The sequence below is a fragment of the Oenanthe melanoleuca genome, chromosome Z (genome assembly GCF_029582105.1).
Source record: "Oenanthe melanoleuca isolate GR-GAL-2019-014 chromosome Z, OMel1.0, whole genome shotgun sequence".
NCBI classification, from domain to species: Eukaryota; Metazoa; Chordata; class Aves; order Passeriformes; family Muscicapidae; genus Oenanthe; species Oenanthe melanoleuca.
The window spans coordinates 48,187,675-48,204,656 of NC_079362.1; the positions used below are offsets into that span (position 1 = coordinate 48,187,675).

A 16,982-nucleotide genomic window follows, 5' to 3' on the forward strand; every position below is an offset into this window, starting at 1 on the left:
CATGATTCTCTACTGTTTCTGTCATTTGCTTGCCTGCATGACCAAATCCAGTACTTTGTACTGGCTTTGCCTAGTTTCTTTCTCTCCTTCTCTCTGTCTGTCTCTCTCTCTCTATATATATATGTATATATGCATATATATGTATATGTATACATAGTTGCAAATGTGCATACATATGTATATGTATATATATATACATATATATATATATATATATATATATATAGTATCTGTGTGCAATTATATATTTTTATGTTTGTTTCAGTGTTAGTGTGAGGTCTTGAGGCTGCATCTACTTTGAGTCTGAAAGCAAATGAAATTGCACTTTCAATTTACTCTAGACAGTGTGTTCCAGGACTGTGATGTGACAATGTGGCCTAGCACATTTATTCACATCAACTGGAAGCACGCAGCATTGAAGTTGGTGATCAACTCAAGCATGCTGTTGACCTTCCAGTTTTGTTCTGTGCATATATATATGTATCAGCATAAAAAATGCATATATATATGTGCTCCTGTGTGTGTGTGCACGTGTGCGTGTGTATTTTTTTGCATGGTGTTTGTGTATTGTTAGTATGTAGTTAGTTATATGTGGGGCCCTAATAGGTCTGAATCAGCCTTTGTATGAATGTGCCTAATAAATACAGATAAATACAGAATAATTCACATTGTGTGCAGACAAAATTCTTGTTTAGTCTCTTATTTCTCATAAATATTTTCTGGCAGATCGGAATAAACGCTAAAATAGCAAATTGTGTCTGTACACTGCATGCTGTCCTTATGCAAGACTCAGTTTCCTTTTTTGTATATGTTACTACCTTTATTTTGTGTTTTGTTCCAGTTCGACGGGTCCCACCGAGGTTCTCTATCCCCCCCACAAATCATGAGATCATGCCTGGCGGGAGTGTAAATATCACCTGTGTTGCGGTGGGATCACCAATGCCATATGTGAAATGGATGCTAGGAGCAGAAGATTTGACACCTGAGGATGATATGCCAATAGGGAGAAACGTCCTTGAGCTTAACGATGTCAGACAGTCTGCAAACTATACTTGTGTTGCCATGTCTACCCTTGGTGTTATAGAAGCAATAGCGCAGATAACTGTCAAAGGTATATCTCAAACACATTTATTTGGACACAGTTCTGTCTTTTATTCATTCATTCTGAGCAAATATATTGCACTGAAAGGTCTAAATGCCATTTGCCCTCTTAAATCAGGGTAAATATTCTAACCAGTCACTGGCGTATGACAAAATATAGGTTCAGACAGCAGTAATAATCATTAATTGAGTAATTAATATTTATAAAAATATGTTAGTTGTAATATGCCATTATTCTTCTGAGTCTACCTGCCAACTCACATTTCAGTTAAAGAAATTATCTTGTAATGTATTTATTTATCAACAGCAGAAGCCTTTAATAATCAGCCATTTGATTTTTGGAATTACTGGGCGTCCCAAGTATATTCACTGAATAATTGCAAACAAGAGGTTCCAAAAAAATCTGGAAATTCAACTGTTATTGTGAATTGTCTTTCTGTAAGATTCCTCTTCTTCATATGATTTTAGATTTATTATGGAAGTCAGTATCATTAATTCATGACAAATGAACTGCATTGAGCAGAACTTGAAGATTTTCCAGTAGATTTTGGAGGAAATTGTATTTGGCAAAAGCTTGCGGTGAACAGACTGCTCCTTCTTTCCATTTTGTCTTCCTCTTTTATTTTGGTTTTGTTGTTGTTGTTTGTAAGCTTTTTATTCTAATAAAGAATGTCTGCTGTTACATAGTGCTAACTATATTTTTTGCTGTTTGTATTTAGCCTTACCCAAACCTCCTGGAACACCTGTGGTGACAGAAAGCACAGCGACTAGCATAACATTGACGTGGGATTCTGGAAACCCCGAGCCGGTTTCTTACTACATAATCCAGCACAAGCCCAAGAACTCCGAGGAGCCATACAAAGAAATCGATGGAGTGGCCACGACGCGTTACAGCGTGGCTGGGCTGAGCCCGTACTCCGAGTACGAATTCCGGGTGGTTGCTGTGAATAACATTGGGCGAGGGCCGCCCAGCGAGCCGGTGTCAACCAGGACTTCAGAGCAAGCGCCTTCCAGCGCCCCACGCAGCGTGCAGGCCCGTATGCTGAGCTCCACCACCATCCTGGTGCAGTGGGAAGAGCCCGAGGAGCCCAACGGGCAGATCCAGGGGTACAGAGTTTATTACACCATGGACCCCACTCAGCACGTCAACAGCTGGATGAAGCACAACGTGGCTGACAGCCACATCACCACCATTGGGAATCTCGTGCCCCAGAAAACATACTCTGTGAAGGTTCTTGCTTTTACTTCTGTTGGGGATGGACCACTTTCTAGTGACATTCAAGTCATCACTCAAACAGGAGGTAAGCTAGCAATTAGCAAAATTTGTGAAAGAGACTTTCAGTTTAAAATGTTGCGAAATAAGCTACCTGTCAAGTATAGCCAGTTCATTCAGGCATTTTTTGCAGATAACATTTTCTCAATTCCATGGTGCAAGTAATCTTCTTAGAGTAGAAATTACCCCTTCATGCTTTCTTTCTTCATCAGCCTCAAGAAATCTATCTGCAGTGCAACTAAAGTCTCAGGGAGACATTCAGCCTGGAGGTGGCCAAATCTTACAGCTTTTGTTTGTCACTGCTCTGTGCACTAAACCGATTTGTTAGTAGTTTTATTGAGGTGTCACTTGTGGGTTCTGGTGGGTTTTGCTTAGATGCATGTTGTTTTACTATGCCTTATCCATCTAGGGAATATTGCTTTTGGAAATTTAAAATCTATGTGTACTGCATATGTATTCAACTAGTTGGTACGATTCTGGGAAACCAGAAAGAATGAGAGCATTAAATAAAACAAACCTTCATGTAGGTTCAAGCAAGCAGGTTTGTACACATTGGATTTATAAGTCAAATCAAACCTGCCCCTACAAAATGCATACCATAGGGTCACTATTTTCTCAGTTTATGCTTGCAGTTAGGTTGTTTTGTTTCTGTTGAAGAACTTCTAGGTCCATGAATTACTTTTATTAGTAAAGGACAAGCAAGCACAGTAAAAAACATGGCAGAAAAGTTTTTATGAAGTCTGAAGTGAGAAGCTCTGGTAGAGTTACACTGCACAAAGTATTTTATTGTAGCAATAAGAAATAAAAGGTCGTTTTGTCTAGCAGTTTGTAGAAAGCTGTATAAAGTATTACTGTAGGCCAGTGATTTCCTAGAAATATATAATAGTACTTGAATATTTTAGTACTGGAAAGTTTGCTGTTGCAGAATTTAGCATCCCTCAAATTCTTAAAAACAGATCTCTAAAGTATAACTGTAGACATTTATGTTTCGTCCTGTTTTTTACTTCTGCATTTTACCAATATGCATTTAATAAAGACAGAAATTTATCTATTATCCTGGAATCTTTCTAGGTGTTGTGTTGCACAAAGATCTAGATTTTACCTTTTGCAGTATCTCAGCTAAGAAGTTACAAAATTTTTAGATCTTGTGGTGGTAGATCAAAATGTGTCTGTTTGCACATGCAAATGTAAATATATATAGCATAGTTTAATTTTGGCATTTGCACCCATTTTCAGAGAACTGGTTGTTGTATTGACATCTGACTTCTGATTGAATCCACATGCATAAAGCTTTTCCAGAAGAAGGTTTAGTGAGCTCCTTATCTGTATTTTCACTCGCAGCTGTAAACCTCTTAGATTAGCAAGTGTCTGACAGTGGCTTCCCCAGTGAAGGATGAAGGAATAAAAATAATGAGCACTGAGGCTCAGCTGGACTGGCCCAAGTTACATTACTTTCTGAGGTCACTTCAGAGAAGCAAGCGTGTCCATCTGTTTCCAATTACTGTTGCAATCTGAAGAAATTACAATAACAGTAACAGTGCTGGAGGGTTTCTCAATAGATGATTTCAGTGTTTAATTGTGACTGTGTTGAAGAAATTGCAAGAAAGCAAAGAATGTGGCACACAGGAAGCTTATTTATGCATTGATACTTTTAATTGAAATACAAATGTTTCAAGTCATAAAAGACATAAAAATTAAGAAAATCTAGTGAAGTTGTCCAGTTCAGGGTATGGTTAAAATCTGGGATTTTCCTATCTCTCTATCCAGTAGTTTCTCTTCAGTGAGCATCATAGAAAAAAGTGCCATCTTTGCCCTTCTCTTCCAGTTTTGTTATAATCTGAATATGAATGTTTTAGTTTTAAGTCTCTCAAAGTTAAACACATTCCAAATATTAAAATGAGTATAAAGTGCCATTTAAGAACAGGGAAAATGGATTTAATGGAAACATTTTAAAAGAGTTAAAATAGAAGTGGGATGCTGATTACATTTGGTTGATTTTATTTTAAACAAATAAACATGCCATATATATATATATATTTAGCTTAAGCCTCACTTTTAGAGCATATATAAAACAAAACCTTGCTGACATGTGTGACTTACAGGCTCTGTTAGATGCTTCAGAGTTTTTCCTGCCTTAAGTGTATTCTGATCTTTGGAGAGAGATTATAAAAATGAATACTTTGTTCTTTAAAAATCTGTTTAGAGGAATTTTTGTTTTCTTAGTATAGCAGAATTATTCTTCTGAAATTATTGTATGAGTGGCTTTTTTCTTTGCAGGTCAGCTGAAAATCTGCTGGTAGTGAAGTTTAAATTTTTAATTAAAATATTGACTGGGAATATGTAGTTTGTGGGGAAGAGAAGGATATATTTTTCAGACAACCAGACACTGAAAAAAACCCAAAAAAGTTCAGTTCTGGTGTTCATTATTTTTCTTAAGCATTTGAAGGCAAAGCCATGTCCTATTGTCCAGTTGTTTTCAACAGTGCTTTCTTTATGGTTAAAAGACACCATTTTAACAGATTCTGTAATAAGAAAAGAACTGTGGAGCTGAGCCTTTTGAGAAAAAGGAGATCAATTCCAAAAGTTAAGATAGTCCTTATTCTGCATTTTGGGCCAGAAGATTAGATTCTGTTAGAATGGAGTCAGGACTGGTCTATTATGCAGGTTAATTGACTTACCAAATTTTAGAATAAAGAAATATTGATATAAGTTTCAGTGTGATACAAAAATTATTGCTTTTTGTTATTGTTTTGGTTTTGGTTTTGGTTTTGTTTTAGTTTTTGTTCTTGTTCTTGTTTTTGGTTTTGCTCTTTGTTTGTTTGTTTGTTTTTAACTTTGTTAGAAAACAAAATCAGAACATACTTCTGGTAACCCCTTTCTGGGCTTAAACTTGTCATAAGAATGTGTACTCTGGGAAACATATTTTAATCTGTGTGTACCAGGAAAATTGAGAGTTTTGTACTGTCTGGGTTTGGGTTGCATTTCGTTGCATTTCATTTCATTTCATTTCATTTCATTTCATTTCATTTCATTTCATTTCATTTCATTTCAACCAACAAAGAGAGCATAGCTACTGAAGGAATTAAGTGAATCTTGTTTTTGTTCTGAGCTTAGGTAGTAAGAGAGGAGGGAGATACACAAGGTCTATTAGATAGGGGATTACTGGAAAAAGAGAGAGAGGAAAAAAATTAATAAATATTCAGGGAAATGAATGTATACCTGTTAACTTATATTTCTGTGAAAAAAAACTTAAAATACAGAACATACATACAAAATATATTGTTAATTTTAAATTTGAAGACTGAGGTTTATTATAATTATAAAACACTAATGCTTTGGACATAGGAAAAAGGATAGTAATGAGAAATTATCTGACTTGCAGGGCACATAAAGGGAGCCTTAGATTCAACAAAATTAATGTTTCTGGATTTCTTATGGTACAAGAAGATTAGAAGTTCAGAGAAAGAGTTGGTGGCCAGGAAGCACTGTTCTGTGTTTTAGCAAGTTAGCTACTTTACCAGACATTTAATTTTTTTTTTCTGGAATACGTGAGCAGGGAAACCTGATTTCTTTGAAACTCCAGAGTCCTAGCCTAGTGTCTTTGTGAGGCATTTCATGAAATGGACTTCCACGTGAAAAGAGTTGAGAGCATGTAGCTAGAAACTCAACTCAAAGCAAGAAGCAGGTGGGAGAATCACAGAATATTTAGGGTTGAAAGTGACCTCTGGAAATCATCCAGTCCAGCTGCTCTGCCAAGGCAGGGTCACCTGGAGCAGCTGACAGAGGAACACATCCCGCTGGGTTTTGAATGTCTCCAGAGAGGGAAACACCACAGCCTCCCTGGGCAGCCTGTTCCAGTGCTCTGCCACTCTCAATATGAAGAGATTCTTCCTCAGGTTGAGGAGAGATTTCCTGTGTTATAGTTTATGGCCACTTCTTCATCCTGTCTCTGGGCACCACTGTGAAGAGACTGCCACTGTCCTTGTGGCACCCTCCTTTGAGATACCTACATGTACTGATGCTGAGGTGGGGTATAGGATAGCTTTTTAATTTACTTAAATTTTAAAATTTCCTTCAAGGGATATTTCTGGTCAGGTAGGAAAGACTATTTCAGCTTTTAAGTAACTCCACTACTCTCCATGTACAGGTAGCTTTTGTTAAGTGTCCTAGTCTCTATTTTGCTTCATTTAAAGGCTAACTTGATTAGTTCAGTATTGAGGATCTTACCTACACACATTGATAATTTATCTCTTCACTGTGTTCTCTAGTCATTCAGACAAGAGCAGGTGGACTCTCTCTTAAAGACTGATTAACACATTTCTTTTATTCTCTAGGCTCCCACTATGTCAGTAAGAGATAATATTTGAAGAAGGCGATTTATGGATTTCTGATTACTTTTTCACATAATATACTGTGCTTTTTTAAAATCTAAAATGTGTAGTTGGTAATTATTTTGAGGATTGTGGTTCTTTTTTTGATACTGCAAAGCTGCAAGCCTCATCTGTCTTCAGACTCATTTGAAGAGTCTGTTTTAGTGGGAGAGCACAGTGCACATATTACCCATTTTATTTTGTATGTTACTAATTTTTAAATCATATTCTATTAGGACTTGTTATTTCAAAAAATGCATGTATTGTTTGCAAAGCAAAAACTCCGGAGCACAGGAGCTCTTTAGTTGTAAGAGTTCCTCTGTGGAGTTTCATACTTCTTTCAGAGAAATCAGAAGCATATACTCTTGGTCCCTTTAGGTTCCCTACTTATTGTCAATTCTCTTGACCCATTTATTGTCCTTTGCAAAACTGATTTCTTATTGAACTCATTGAGTTTTACTCAAGGTATGGATTTCACCCTAGCAATGTCATGGGACCCTTTCTGTCCTGGGGACTGTCCTCTTTTTCCATTATCACTCACAAACCCAGCATGGTCCTGGAGTAGTTTTCTGATTATCTCAGCCATCTGAATTGCTGTGCAGGGAACACAGATGCCTTTCTGAGGTCCTATTTTATGATCCTGTTCTGGCACTTTAATCACGGATGGAGATAAAATCCCATATTCAGGACAGAGTCCAGCAGTCTGTGTTTGTTCCTGGATATCCAGCAATAAACATGGAGGAATAGGCAAGTGAAAATGTAGAAGTTGATGTGAAGTTTTGGAAAAAACAGTTGTGGACTTTTGTTACAGTGGTTTTGTTATTGCATTGTAGTCTTTCATTTGTGTACTGCCTAAGATATATTTAGAAGAAGGAAGAGATACACTTGGAGCACACAGAAATTAAGGGTTTTAATGTACTTTTGTAGAGCATATTGGCCTCAAAACAGAAAAGATAGTGTAGAGAGAATTCTCATTCAAAACCATCCCATTTAGTGGGCTGCGCATACATAGTAGTAATATGGAGTTAGATTTGATGCGTAAGCCTCAGTAAGAGTATGAAGTTGACTTTGCATACAGTTCCTCTAGGTTTGTTTTCTCTGAAGGACACCACTGTCTTCTGTGAGCTCCAGCTTGGCTTAGCTCCTATGCACCACTGAAGATTTTTTTAAGCAATGTGTATTCTAGGCATAAATCCTAAATAGTTTAGAAGTTAATTATTCCACTTCCTTAGCCAGTACTTTTCCTTTGGTACTGGGTTCCATACCAGAGTTTATCAGCAGTAACGTGTGTTCAGTTTCTCTTATTTATTTTTCTTTCTTCTTCATCTTCTCTTATCTGTTTGGACCAATGCAGATTTCCGTGTCACCTTCTTCTTCTGTCAGTGTTTTCAGCATCAGAGTTGCCTAATTGTGGTTAAAAAAATCTGAGGGGAGACTAATTTTTGAAGCAGGATGTTTGACAAACAGCATTTGGAAAAGTCCAATTAGCCATCAGCTTGTCTTACAAAATGATTGAGAATTGCAGACCTAAGATGACAAAAGGTTTGGGTTTTTTAAAAAGGAATACTTGGAGAATTAGGGTCTTCAAACACATAGAGAGACAGGAAATACCCCTAGTTCTCCATCTGCTGCCATATTTATCATAGCAGATGGTACCAGCCTTCACATGAGTCACTTGACTGATCATTTACTATTACTGCCTGGCTGTGTTCTGCAGTTCATGTATCCATACATTAAGTAGAGATCATAGCATCATAGGACAATTCAGGCTGGCAGGATAGTTATCTGGGGAGGTGTCCAGCCACAGCCACTGCCCAGAGCAGCCTCACCTCTGGGATCAGACTAAGTTTCTTAGGGCTTCATGTGCTTGACATGTAGAACCCCTCAGAGCTGGTGTGGTCCAACCTCCTTAGGGCCTGGCTGCGTTTCTGGGTTGTCTAGAGCCTCTCATGTTTCAGCTTGTGCCACTGCCTCTCACCTGCCACACTCTCTGAAGAGCCTGGCTGAATCTCTTGCATCCCTTCTGTCGCTGCTGGGAGTGCTGTTGAGAGCCATCCATTCTCCCAGCTGAACCATCACCAGCACTGTCCTTGCAAAATTAGAATCTGTCACAAATACTTAGTTGATGTTTCCTGTAGTGGCTCCCCATGCTTTGGGGTTGTTTCCTCTTTGCACTTTGCAAGACCCAGGCAGTGGTCTCTTTATAGACCAGACATCTTTTAGAAAATCATCTAGTTAGTCCTGCCCCTTTTTATTCCTGTAAAGGAGTTGGTCTCCTGTTACTCTCAGTCACTCACTCATTAAAAAAAGAAGAAAAAATTAAAAATTGGTAGAGACTTTCATTGTCTCTAGTCTCTAGTGTCTCTAGTGTCTTCTCTCTCCATAAGTTTGCATATGCACTTCATGTAGAAAGGTTGTTTTTTGAAAGTTAGATACCAAATCTGTACCAGAATACACAAGGGCAGTGTTCTCAAACTGATATTCTGTGTAAGTCTGGGAAAGATAAAAAAAAAAAGGTAGCAAATTATTTTTACAACTTGGTCTCTAAAGTTTTTAGGTCTTCTACTTTACTAAAGGAACATACTTGTAATGCTGTAATAGAATTCTTCCCTGATATATGTTAGTGAAACTTATCATTATTGTCACATCCTAATTCTTACACCTGTTCTCAATGTGTGCTAAATACATATTTTTATTTTTCCTCTGAAAAAAATGAGAGCATGTCACATTTTATTCTTGAACAGCTAGAGATGCTGTGGAAAACTGTTTCATGGCTTATCAACGACGCTATTAACTGAAAGTAATGTTTTAGATCTTGGGTGCCAAAACCATTGTACACAATCGAATGATATTGTTATGTTTTGCTGTCTTTTCCTAGTCAACCTTATCATTTGCTTTACATTTGAAGAAGTAAATTAGGACAACATTTAGCATGGATAATTTCTGTGACCATTGCACACGATACAACAACAGAGAATGTTCTTGACTAGTGCAATCAAAAGTGCATTTTGCTTCTTTCAATTAGAAGGTTTTGTCACTAGAAATGCAGCTATATTCATAAAAACACTAGTCATTAACAGATGGAAATACATCACTTAATGAGAAATTAGCTGAATATGTCTTCACTGGGTTATAACTACTTCAGGTTAAACAAGCTGGATATAGTATTTGGATGTCTTCTTAAAGACCAGGATGTGTTTACTATCTTCCATTTCTGAGCTGAGAAAAAAAAAATTCATAGCTGAAAATGCACGTAATAGTTTTAACACTTTATTCTAGACTACTTCGGCTAATCATATGTTCTATTAGTTTTTTCTCATACTTACACAAATATATAGATGTGTATATATATGCCAATTCACACATAGGTTATTAGATTGCTGGAATTCATCACCAGGCATCTCTTCAATTGCATTTCAGTTCTGTTTGCTTTATTTACACTGAAAAAAAAGACTTATTTGAAATCCTTGATAATTTTTAACATGTTAATTAAATGCATCGTTATTCTTTTTCTGTGCTTAGATAAATTTGTTTCATAGTACTGTGAATCAATTTGTTTAAGTTCAGTAAGATAAATGCAAGTAATATTGCATGCCATATTCCGATAACATTTTAAAAGATTCGAAAGTATTGAAGTACCCAAATTAGTAATTGGCAACACTGCTTAACTTTTTCTTTAGTGCCTGGTCAGCCACTGAACTTCAAAGCAGAACCTGAGTCTGAAACGAGCATTCTGCTTTCCTGGACACCTCCACGGTCTGACACCATTTCCAGCTACGAACTGGTTTACAAAGATGGAGAGCATGGGGAGGAAGTAAGTGGCAACATTCTGCATCTTTTTAATCATCTTTAATAAGCTGGACATAAAATGTGGGAATGGTTTAAATTTCATTTTCTAGTAACTTGCTTAGTAGAAATGCCTTGATATTTAGGTTTGATATTAGGTTTGTTAAGCCCAGCAGTTAGCCTAGTGACAGACTGAAAGTGTGTGAACAGCAAAAAATGTTGTCAATGGTTACCAGCCAGTGGAATTTTTCTATAGATAGCAGTGAATCCTCCACAGAAATTCCATCCAGTTTCAGACATTGATTATGTCTTTCTGAGCCTGTTTCTCCGTAAGGACTTGGAAGCAAAAATGTTTGGGGGCATTTTATGGACACATTAAGGCTTTTTTTGAGCTTATACTTGAACTTTGAAATCTATTTTCAGTCTTAGATAATTTTTGTTTCTCTGTGCAGTTGTGTAAAAGAATTCCCCAGCTTTTCTAATATTTCAGTAATAACTGAGAAGAAAGCAGGGTGTTCTTTCTAAAGATTAAAACCTGCAATAGACTTTTTCTGTACCATTACTTCATGAGGAATTTTCAGTTTGTGGGCCTCTATCATGTTTGTTCCATAATCTTTAGAATAAACTGTTCTACTGCTGGGGAAAATGCTGTATTACCAAGTGTCACAGAGAAAAGAAAGCCAGGAGTCTCAGAAGGACACAGGAGATTGTCAGCCTTATTGGTTTTTCCTGCATCTTCAAGTCATTGCTGATGCTTCAATTGATCTTCTGCTTATGGCAGCTTCACACATACACTGTGAATTCATAAGTTGATTTTGTGGAAGGGGGCCAGGTCCGTATTTCACTTCCAAATAGGATGCAGGCCACTGCTTAATAAGTTACCCTGTGAAAGAATTTGCTTTTAATAATTTGAATACAGATTTAACTACAAGGTTAAACCACAGATAACTTACACTATAAAATCTCTGCTGTAAAAGACAGTTACAGGTAAGACTTTGTTCATGTGTATAGTCTGAAAAGGCTTTCATACTTTGTATATAGGTATTTGTTCCCCCAACAGTCAAGCTTTGTTTGTGGCTCTGAGTTTCACCTGTTAAACCTGTTGACTTTAAAAAATAGGTTATTAATGTTTGTCAACAGTAACATATTCAGTTTTGGTTTTGTTTAGTTTGGTTTTGTTCTGCTTTTCTTGAATTTAAGCTTCTCCTATGGTTTTATCCCAGCATAAAAGCTTACGGGCAATGTCTGGAATTCCAAGTCTCTGGATACTAAGCAGGATGTTCTCTCATTGTCTCCTTTTAGCAACGGGTTTCCACTGAACCTACGACGTCGTATCGTCTGCAAGGCTTGAGGCCAAACAGCCTGTACTTGTTCCGCCTAGCTGCACGGTCTCCTCAGGGCCTGGGGGCTTCAACAGCAGAAATCTCAGCCAGAACCATGCAGTCAAGTAGGTGTCTCTCCTTGAAGTATTTATTCTCTTCGTTTCTCTGTCTCAGACAGATTAATCTCAGTCGCCCAGGCAGGCAGAAGCAGAGAAAAAAGCAAAATGCAGTATTCATGTGGCTTGATGCAGCAAAAGAATGGTTAAAATGTGTGTTTTTGAGGTGTGTTGTCATCAGCTTAATATGAGTGGCTTTTACGTAGCTTCATAAAAGCACCCAAATAAACCAGTGTCTAAGGAGGCAATATAATGTTGGCATAATAAAATGTTACTTTATAATAAGGTGAAATGTTGTATCATGCATTCAGTAGGTGTGCATTAATAACAGGCCTTAACCAATAAAATTGCACCTCCCCAGTCTGCACACTTCCTAGGTTGTTTCTGCAGCATCTCCCTGAAGTGCAAAAATTTGTAGAGTGGATCAGGCTGAATATTTCAGGATGGACCAGATATTTCTTAACAATTCTTTTATAGTATCTTACCGTTCTGATTTTGTTTCGTTTTCTTAATCTGGGTTTTTTACGATGTTCAGTCATTTTCCACCTGGAGAAAAACAGTTTGAGATTTAAAAATCTATCAGGACTTACCTTAAAACATTTAAATTAGGACTTAATCAAATCAACTATTCAACAGTGATTATTCTTGCCTGATAAGTTATGCTTTCCTGACAGTTTGCATTACAATGTGGTATTGAAAAACTTTGTACAATTCTATTTGAATTTTTTTTAAGTTAAATTGCCTGTTCTTAAAGATTATTCAAAACAGAAAATTCTGTTTCTCTATTGACATGAGTTTTTTTTAATTTGCAGTCATGACACAATCGTTCCTTGTTAGTGTTATATATTAATATCAATTAGTGTGGCTGGAGAAACAGTGCTTCTCACCTTTAAGCAATTGTGTTTCTGAAGTATTTCTAAGGCACTTTGAATAAGCACAAAAAATCACATAAAACAAAAGGTTAGTTTTAGATATAGTGGCAAGGCAACTTTTCAGTTTAGTAATTTCGATAAATAATTTGATTAAGAAATAGTTATTTATTTATTCTGGGAGCCATTTCAACTATTTAGAATGCTCATTATCATATATTGGGTAAAGATTGCTTAGACTCCATACAAAATAAACATCTCGGAGCCAAGGCTGCATGTTCCATATATTTTAAACACATTGCCATTTTCTCTTCTTGAATATATGTTGTGTTTTGATCAGCCTTGTGTCTTCAGATATTAGTAAAATCCAGTTGATTTCAGTGGTCAGATACAAGTTACTTGCTGCAAAGATTACATTTTAAAAAAAGTGCAATTAAGAAAAAACCATATATGTGTTAATAAAACTGGCTAAAGTGGCCTTCAAATTATCCTTAGTTACATAAGTGCATTATTTTGCATTTTCAGAGTATAATGGATTAAAAATTAATAAACTTCTGTGATTTTATTAGCAATATTTACCAGAATGTGCTATTGCCTTTAGTCTAGATATCAGAGGAAGATGCTTCAGGGATTTATTTCTTTTTTCTAAGACCCTTAAGACATTTTACATGTATTTTACTTCCTGCACAAGTTAATGGTAGAAGGGGATCCATTTGTTTTTGTATTGCTGAATTAGTCTATAAAAATAGCCCCAAATGTGTTAATTCTCATCTGTTTTTCCACCCACCTCCTCTAGTTAATCACAATACTAGTAAATTCCTTCCTATCTTCCCTTTGGAGGAGCAGTGTACCATACTGAGTAAAAAGTCATTGATCCCTGTAGAAAGAGCTGTAGGGAGCCAACAGATACATGCAGAATATAACAGATAAATGCAGTAGGTTACAGCAGGGTCCTAGGCCTTCTCTGTTGTTTTAATTTTGTTTGATGTGACTATTTTAAGTATGTATTAGTGTCAGTTTACTTCTTTTTTCCCATAAGAAGTTGGAAGAAAAGGTGGAGAGAGGGATGTAAAGGGTAGTAAAGGTCTTGCACACAAATTGTATGTTTTTCTTAAAAAGACAGGAGGCAGAAATAGGAAAGGAGTTCACATCCCCTCCTTCCACTACTGAGTTTGAATTATGACTTCTTTTTTTGGTGCTCTGAATGATCTGTTAGTAAGCATAGATTTTGGTAAGTCAAAGTGCATTTAAGCACATAAATTCATACCTAACTTTCAGTACTTGATTTGCTTCACTGAAAGTAGTAGAATGACATGCATGCTTAAATGCTCTGAAGCTTGAAAAAGGTAAATATGCTCCTTTGAGAACAAATGAGTAAAGGTGAGCATTTCTGCTCTGGAAGGCTGGTGATGCCGACAGGACATGAAACAAAGTCAGAAACTCAAATTCTGATGTGATGAGCTTGTGAACTCGCTTTATAAAATGAATACCTGCTTTCTTTACGTGCTGTTTGGGGTAGATTTCTTTTTTTTCCCTGTAGAAGTAATATACATTACTGGTAGGATTAATTCTTTGCTAGCAAAGGTGTCTCCAAGAGGAGTTAAAAAAATAAAACTGAGAGCTGATCTAGGGTAAGTACAAGTTACAGTCAGAATCAACAAGCCTGTCACTTTTTCCTGGTAGGTAAATCTTTGACTAAGACTTTCTTTATCTTCTGTGGACTGCATGCTCATAGTATGTTAGCTACAGTAAGTGTTTCAGTAAATGCTTTCAATTTAAATGTAATTTATGGTTGACTTTTGTGAGGCAGACTCATTAAAAAAAAAAAAAGGTAATTTGTTTATGAGAGTGGAAAGGCTGCAAAAATTGCAACCTGTGGAGCATTTCTAGCAATTATTGCAAGTTTTGGGAATTCTGTAAAACTAGATTTTCTGTCGTAAGGAAAGTTTGAACAGGATGTCTAAATTTGTAAATAAATACATGCCATGTTATTTAAAATGTTACAGCTTGCACTAATTGCAAGGATTATAAAGATAGATCAGTAGTCATAGAAGTATCACGTTTTTGTTTTATTTCAAGAAGAATTTTAATTACAGGTAGGTAATATTATTTTGAGGCTTCATATTCATATATTTCCCCTACATCCTTTTTCACCATTTAGTTTGTCTGTTCATTTTCAGTTTCCTTTTAATAAGCCAAGGTGCATATGATTATCTGACGTTTTGCTTTTTTGAGTTTCTACTTTTTTTGTTTATCTGTTATTTTCATTTGGTTCTCTTTTATTTATTTTTTTTTTTTCTTCTGTTCATTTTTTTTTCAATCACTTCTATCCTTCCACTCAAATCCTCCTTTAACCCACTACTGAAATTAGAGCCATCAGCTCCTCCTCAAGACATTAGTTGCACAAGCCCCAGCTCCACTAGCATTTTGGTAAGTTGGAAACCTCCACCGGTGGAAAAACAGAATGGCATTATCACTGCATACTCCATCAAGTACACTGGGATTGATGGAGAAGATGTCAAGCCCCATGAAATTTTGGGAATTTCCTCGGACAGTACCCAGTACCTTTTGGAACAGCTGGAAAAATGGACTGAGTACCGGATCTCTGTGACTGCTCACACTGATGTTGGACCTGGCCCAGAGAGCCTGGCAGTATTGATTCGGACAGATGAAGATGGTATGTTGCCTCCACTACATCAGTTTGCACCTCTATGACTCTGTCATCTGCTGTCTTTTCTATAGGCTAACAGTAATTTTTTCCTGCTCCTCTGTTTTTTTTCCCAACTGTAACCAGATATTATCACCCTCTGAGATTTTTAATCAAAGACTGTTCTTTCTACGCCATTTTTCTATTTGGTGTTTTTGCAGTTTTTTATCAGAAATTTTTTTTTTTTTTGCAAGTGACTTGAATCTGCTGCTCCTTTGAGCCCATACATATCCTTCTTGCTCCTCCTTTAATGAAAAATTACTCTTAGGGAAAAACTTCCTGCCTTTTCCTTGATTTTATGGTCACGGTCATTTTTATACAATTATGTCTATAAACTTTTTTCAGGTCTTGGTTTTTTTGTTGTTTGTTTTGGTTTTTTTTTTAAACTGCTTTCTTCTTCCATATTGTGCTTTTTGATTTGAGGGTTTTTTTTGGGTTGTGGTTTTTTTTGTTGGCTTTTTTTTTAAGTTTTGTTTTTTGATCTTGGAAAACTGATGCTCCACACATTTTCTTTTCTTCCATTCTTGAAAGTGACAGAAGACATCCTTGTAATCAGCCTCCTTTTTATCCTGAGGAAAAAACAAACCAAAATAAATCATAGAACTTGACAAACAAAAAAAAATAAAAAAGGATTTTTTTTTAATCTTTTGTGGTTTTGTTATTATTATAGCATTATTATTTTAATGATTAAAATATCTCTTTGTACTATAATGCTTTGAATCTCAAAGCATCTTCCTTGGCTTTTGTACATTTTTACATGTTTTTCTATTTCTCTAATACTCCTTTTTCTTCCATTTTTTGCATCAGTCATGTTTTTTGATCTTTTCACTGAAAGGTAGAGCAGATTTGTTGAGCATTTTCATTTGCTGAATGATTTGTATTCTTCAAAGACAACATAGTGAGTCTGCCCTTTCTTTAAAAAAACAAAAGAAAAGCGAAAGCCATGGGTGGGGCAGGTGGCTGTAATTGTCTTCTGTCCAATGATGTTGTTCCAGTTCCTAGCGGTCCTCCTCGCAAAGTCGAGGTGGAAGCTGTCAACTCCTCCGCTGTTAAAGTGTCCTGGCGCTCGCCTGTGCCCAGCAAGCAGCACGGACAGATACGGGGGTACCAGGTCCACTACGTGAGGATGGAAAACGGGGAGCCAAGGGGCCAGCCCATGCTGAAGGACATCATGCTGGCAGATGCTCAGGTAATTGGGACACGCCAATTCCAGGTCACAGTGAAAACATTTCATTTACCAGACAGCAATCCAAAACTGCCTTTTGTTGTTGAGGGTCTTTTTCTGTTTAACTGTTTACCAGTTAGTATTTTTTGTGTCTATTTTAAAAACGTTTTTTCAGAACACTTGCATTTAAAGGTTCTTGGGCCAAAGCAAGACACTTCCTCTCTATTGATCTAAATGATAGGCTATGTCATTATTCTGATTCTGTTAAACCTG

General features: G+C 36.6%; 1 protein-coding gene across 2 annotated transcripts in view; it reads left to right on the top strand.

Moving 5' to 3' along the window:
• The window catches only part of PTPRD (protein tyrosine phosphatase receptor type D), a 354,920-nt gene that overhangs the window by 224,924 nt on the left and 113,014 nt on the right, over positions 1 to 16,982 (top strand). For both annotated transcript variants that reach the window (XM_056514163.1, XM_056514162.1), the window contains exons 7-12: positions 842 to 1,111; positions 1,821 to 2,402; positions 10,425 to 10,558; positions 11,833 to 11,977; positions 15,209 to 15,514; positions 16,540 to 16,733. In XM_056514163.1, the coding sequence (XP_056370138.1) occupies positions 842 to 1,111; positions 1,821 to 2,402; positions 10,425 to 10,558; positions 11,833 to 11,977; positions 15,209 to 15,514; positions 16,540 to 16,733 (1,631 nt within the window). The remainder of the gene's footprint in view (positions 1 to 841; positions 1,112 to 1,820; positions 2,403 to 10,424; positions 10,559 to 11,832; positions 11,978 to 15,208; positions 15,515 to 16,539; positions 16,734 to 16,982) is intronic.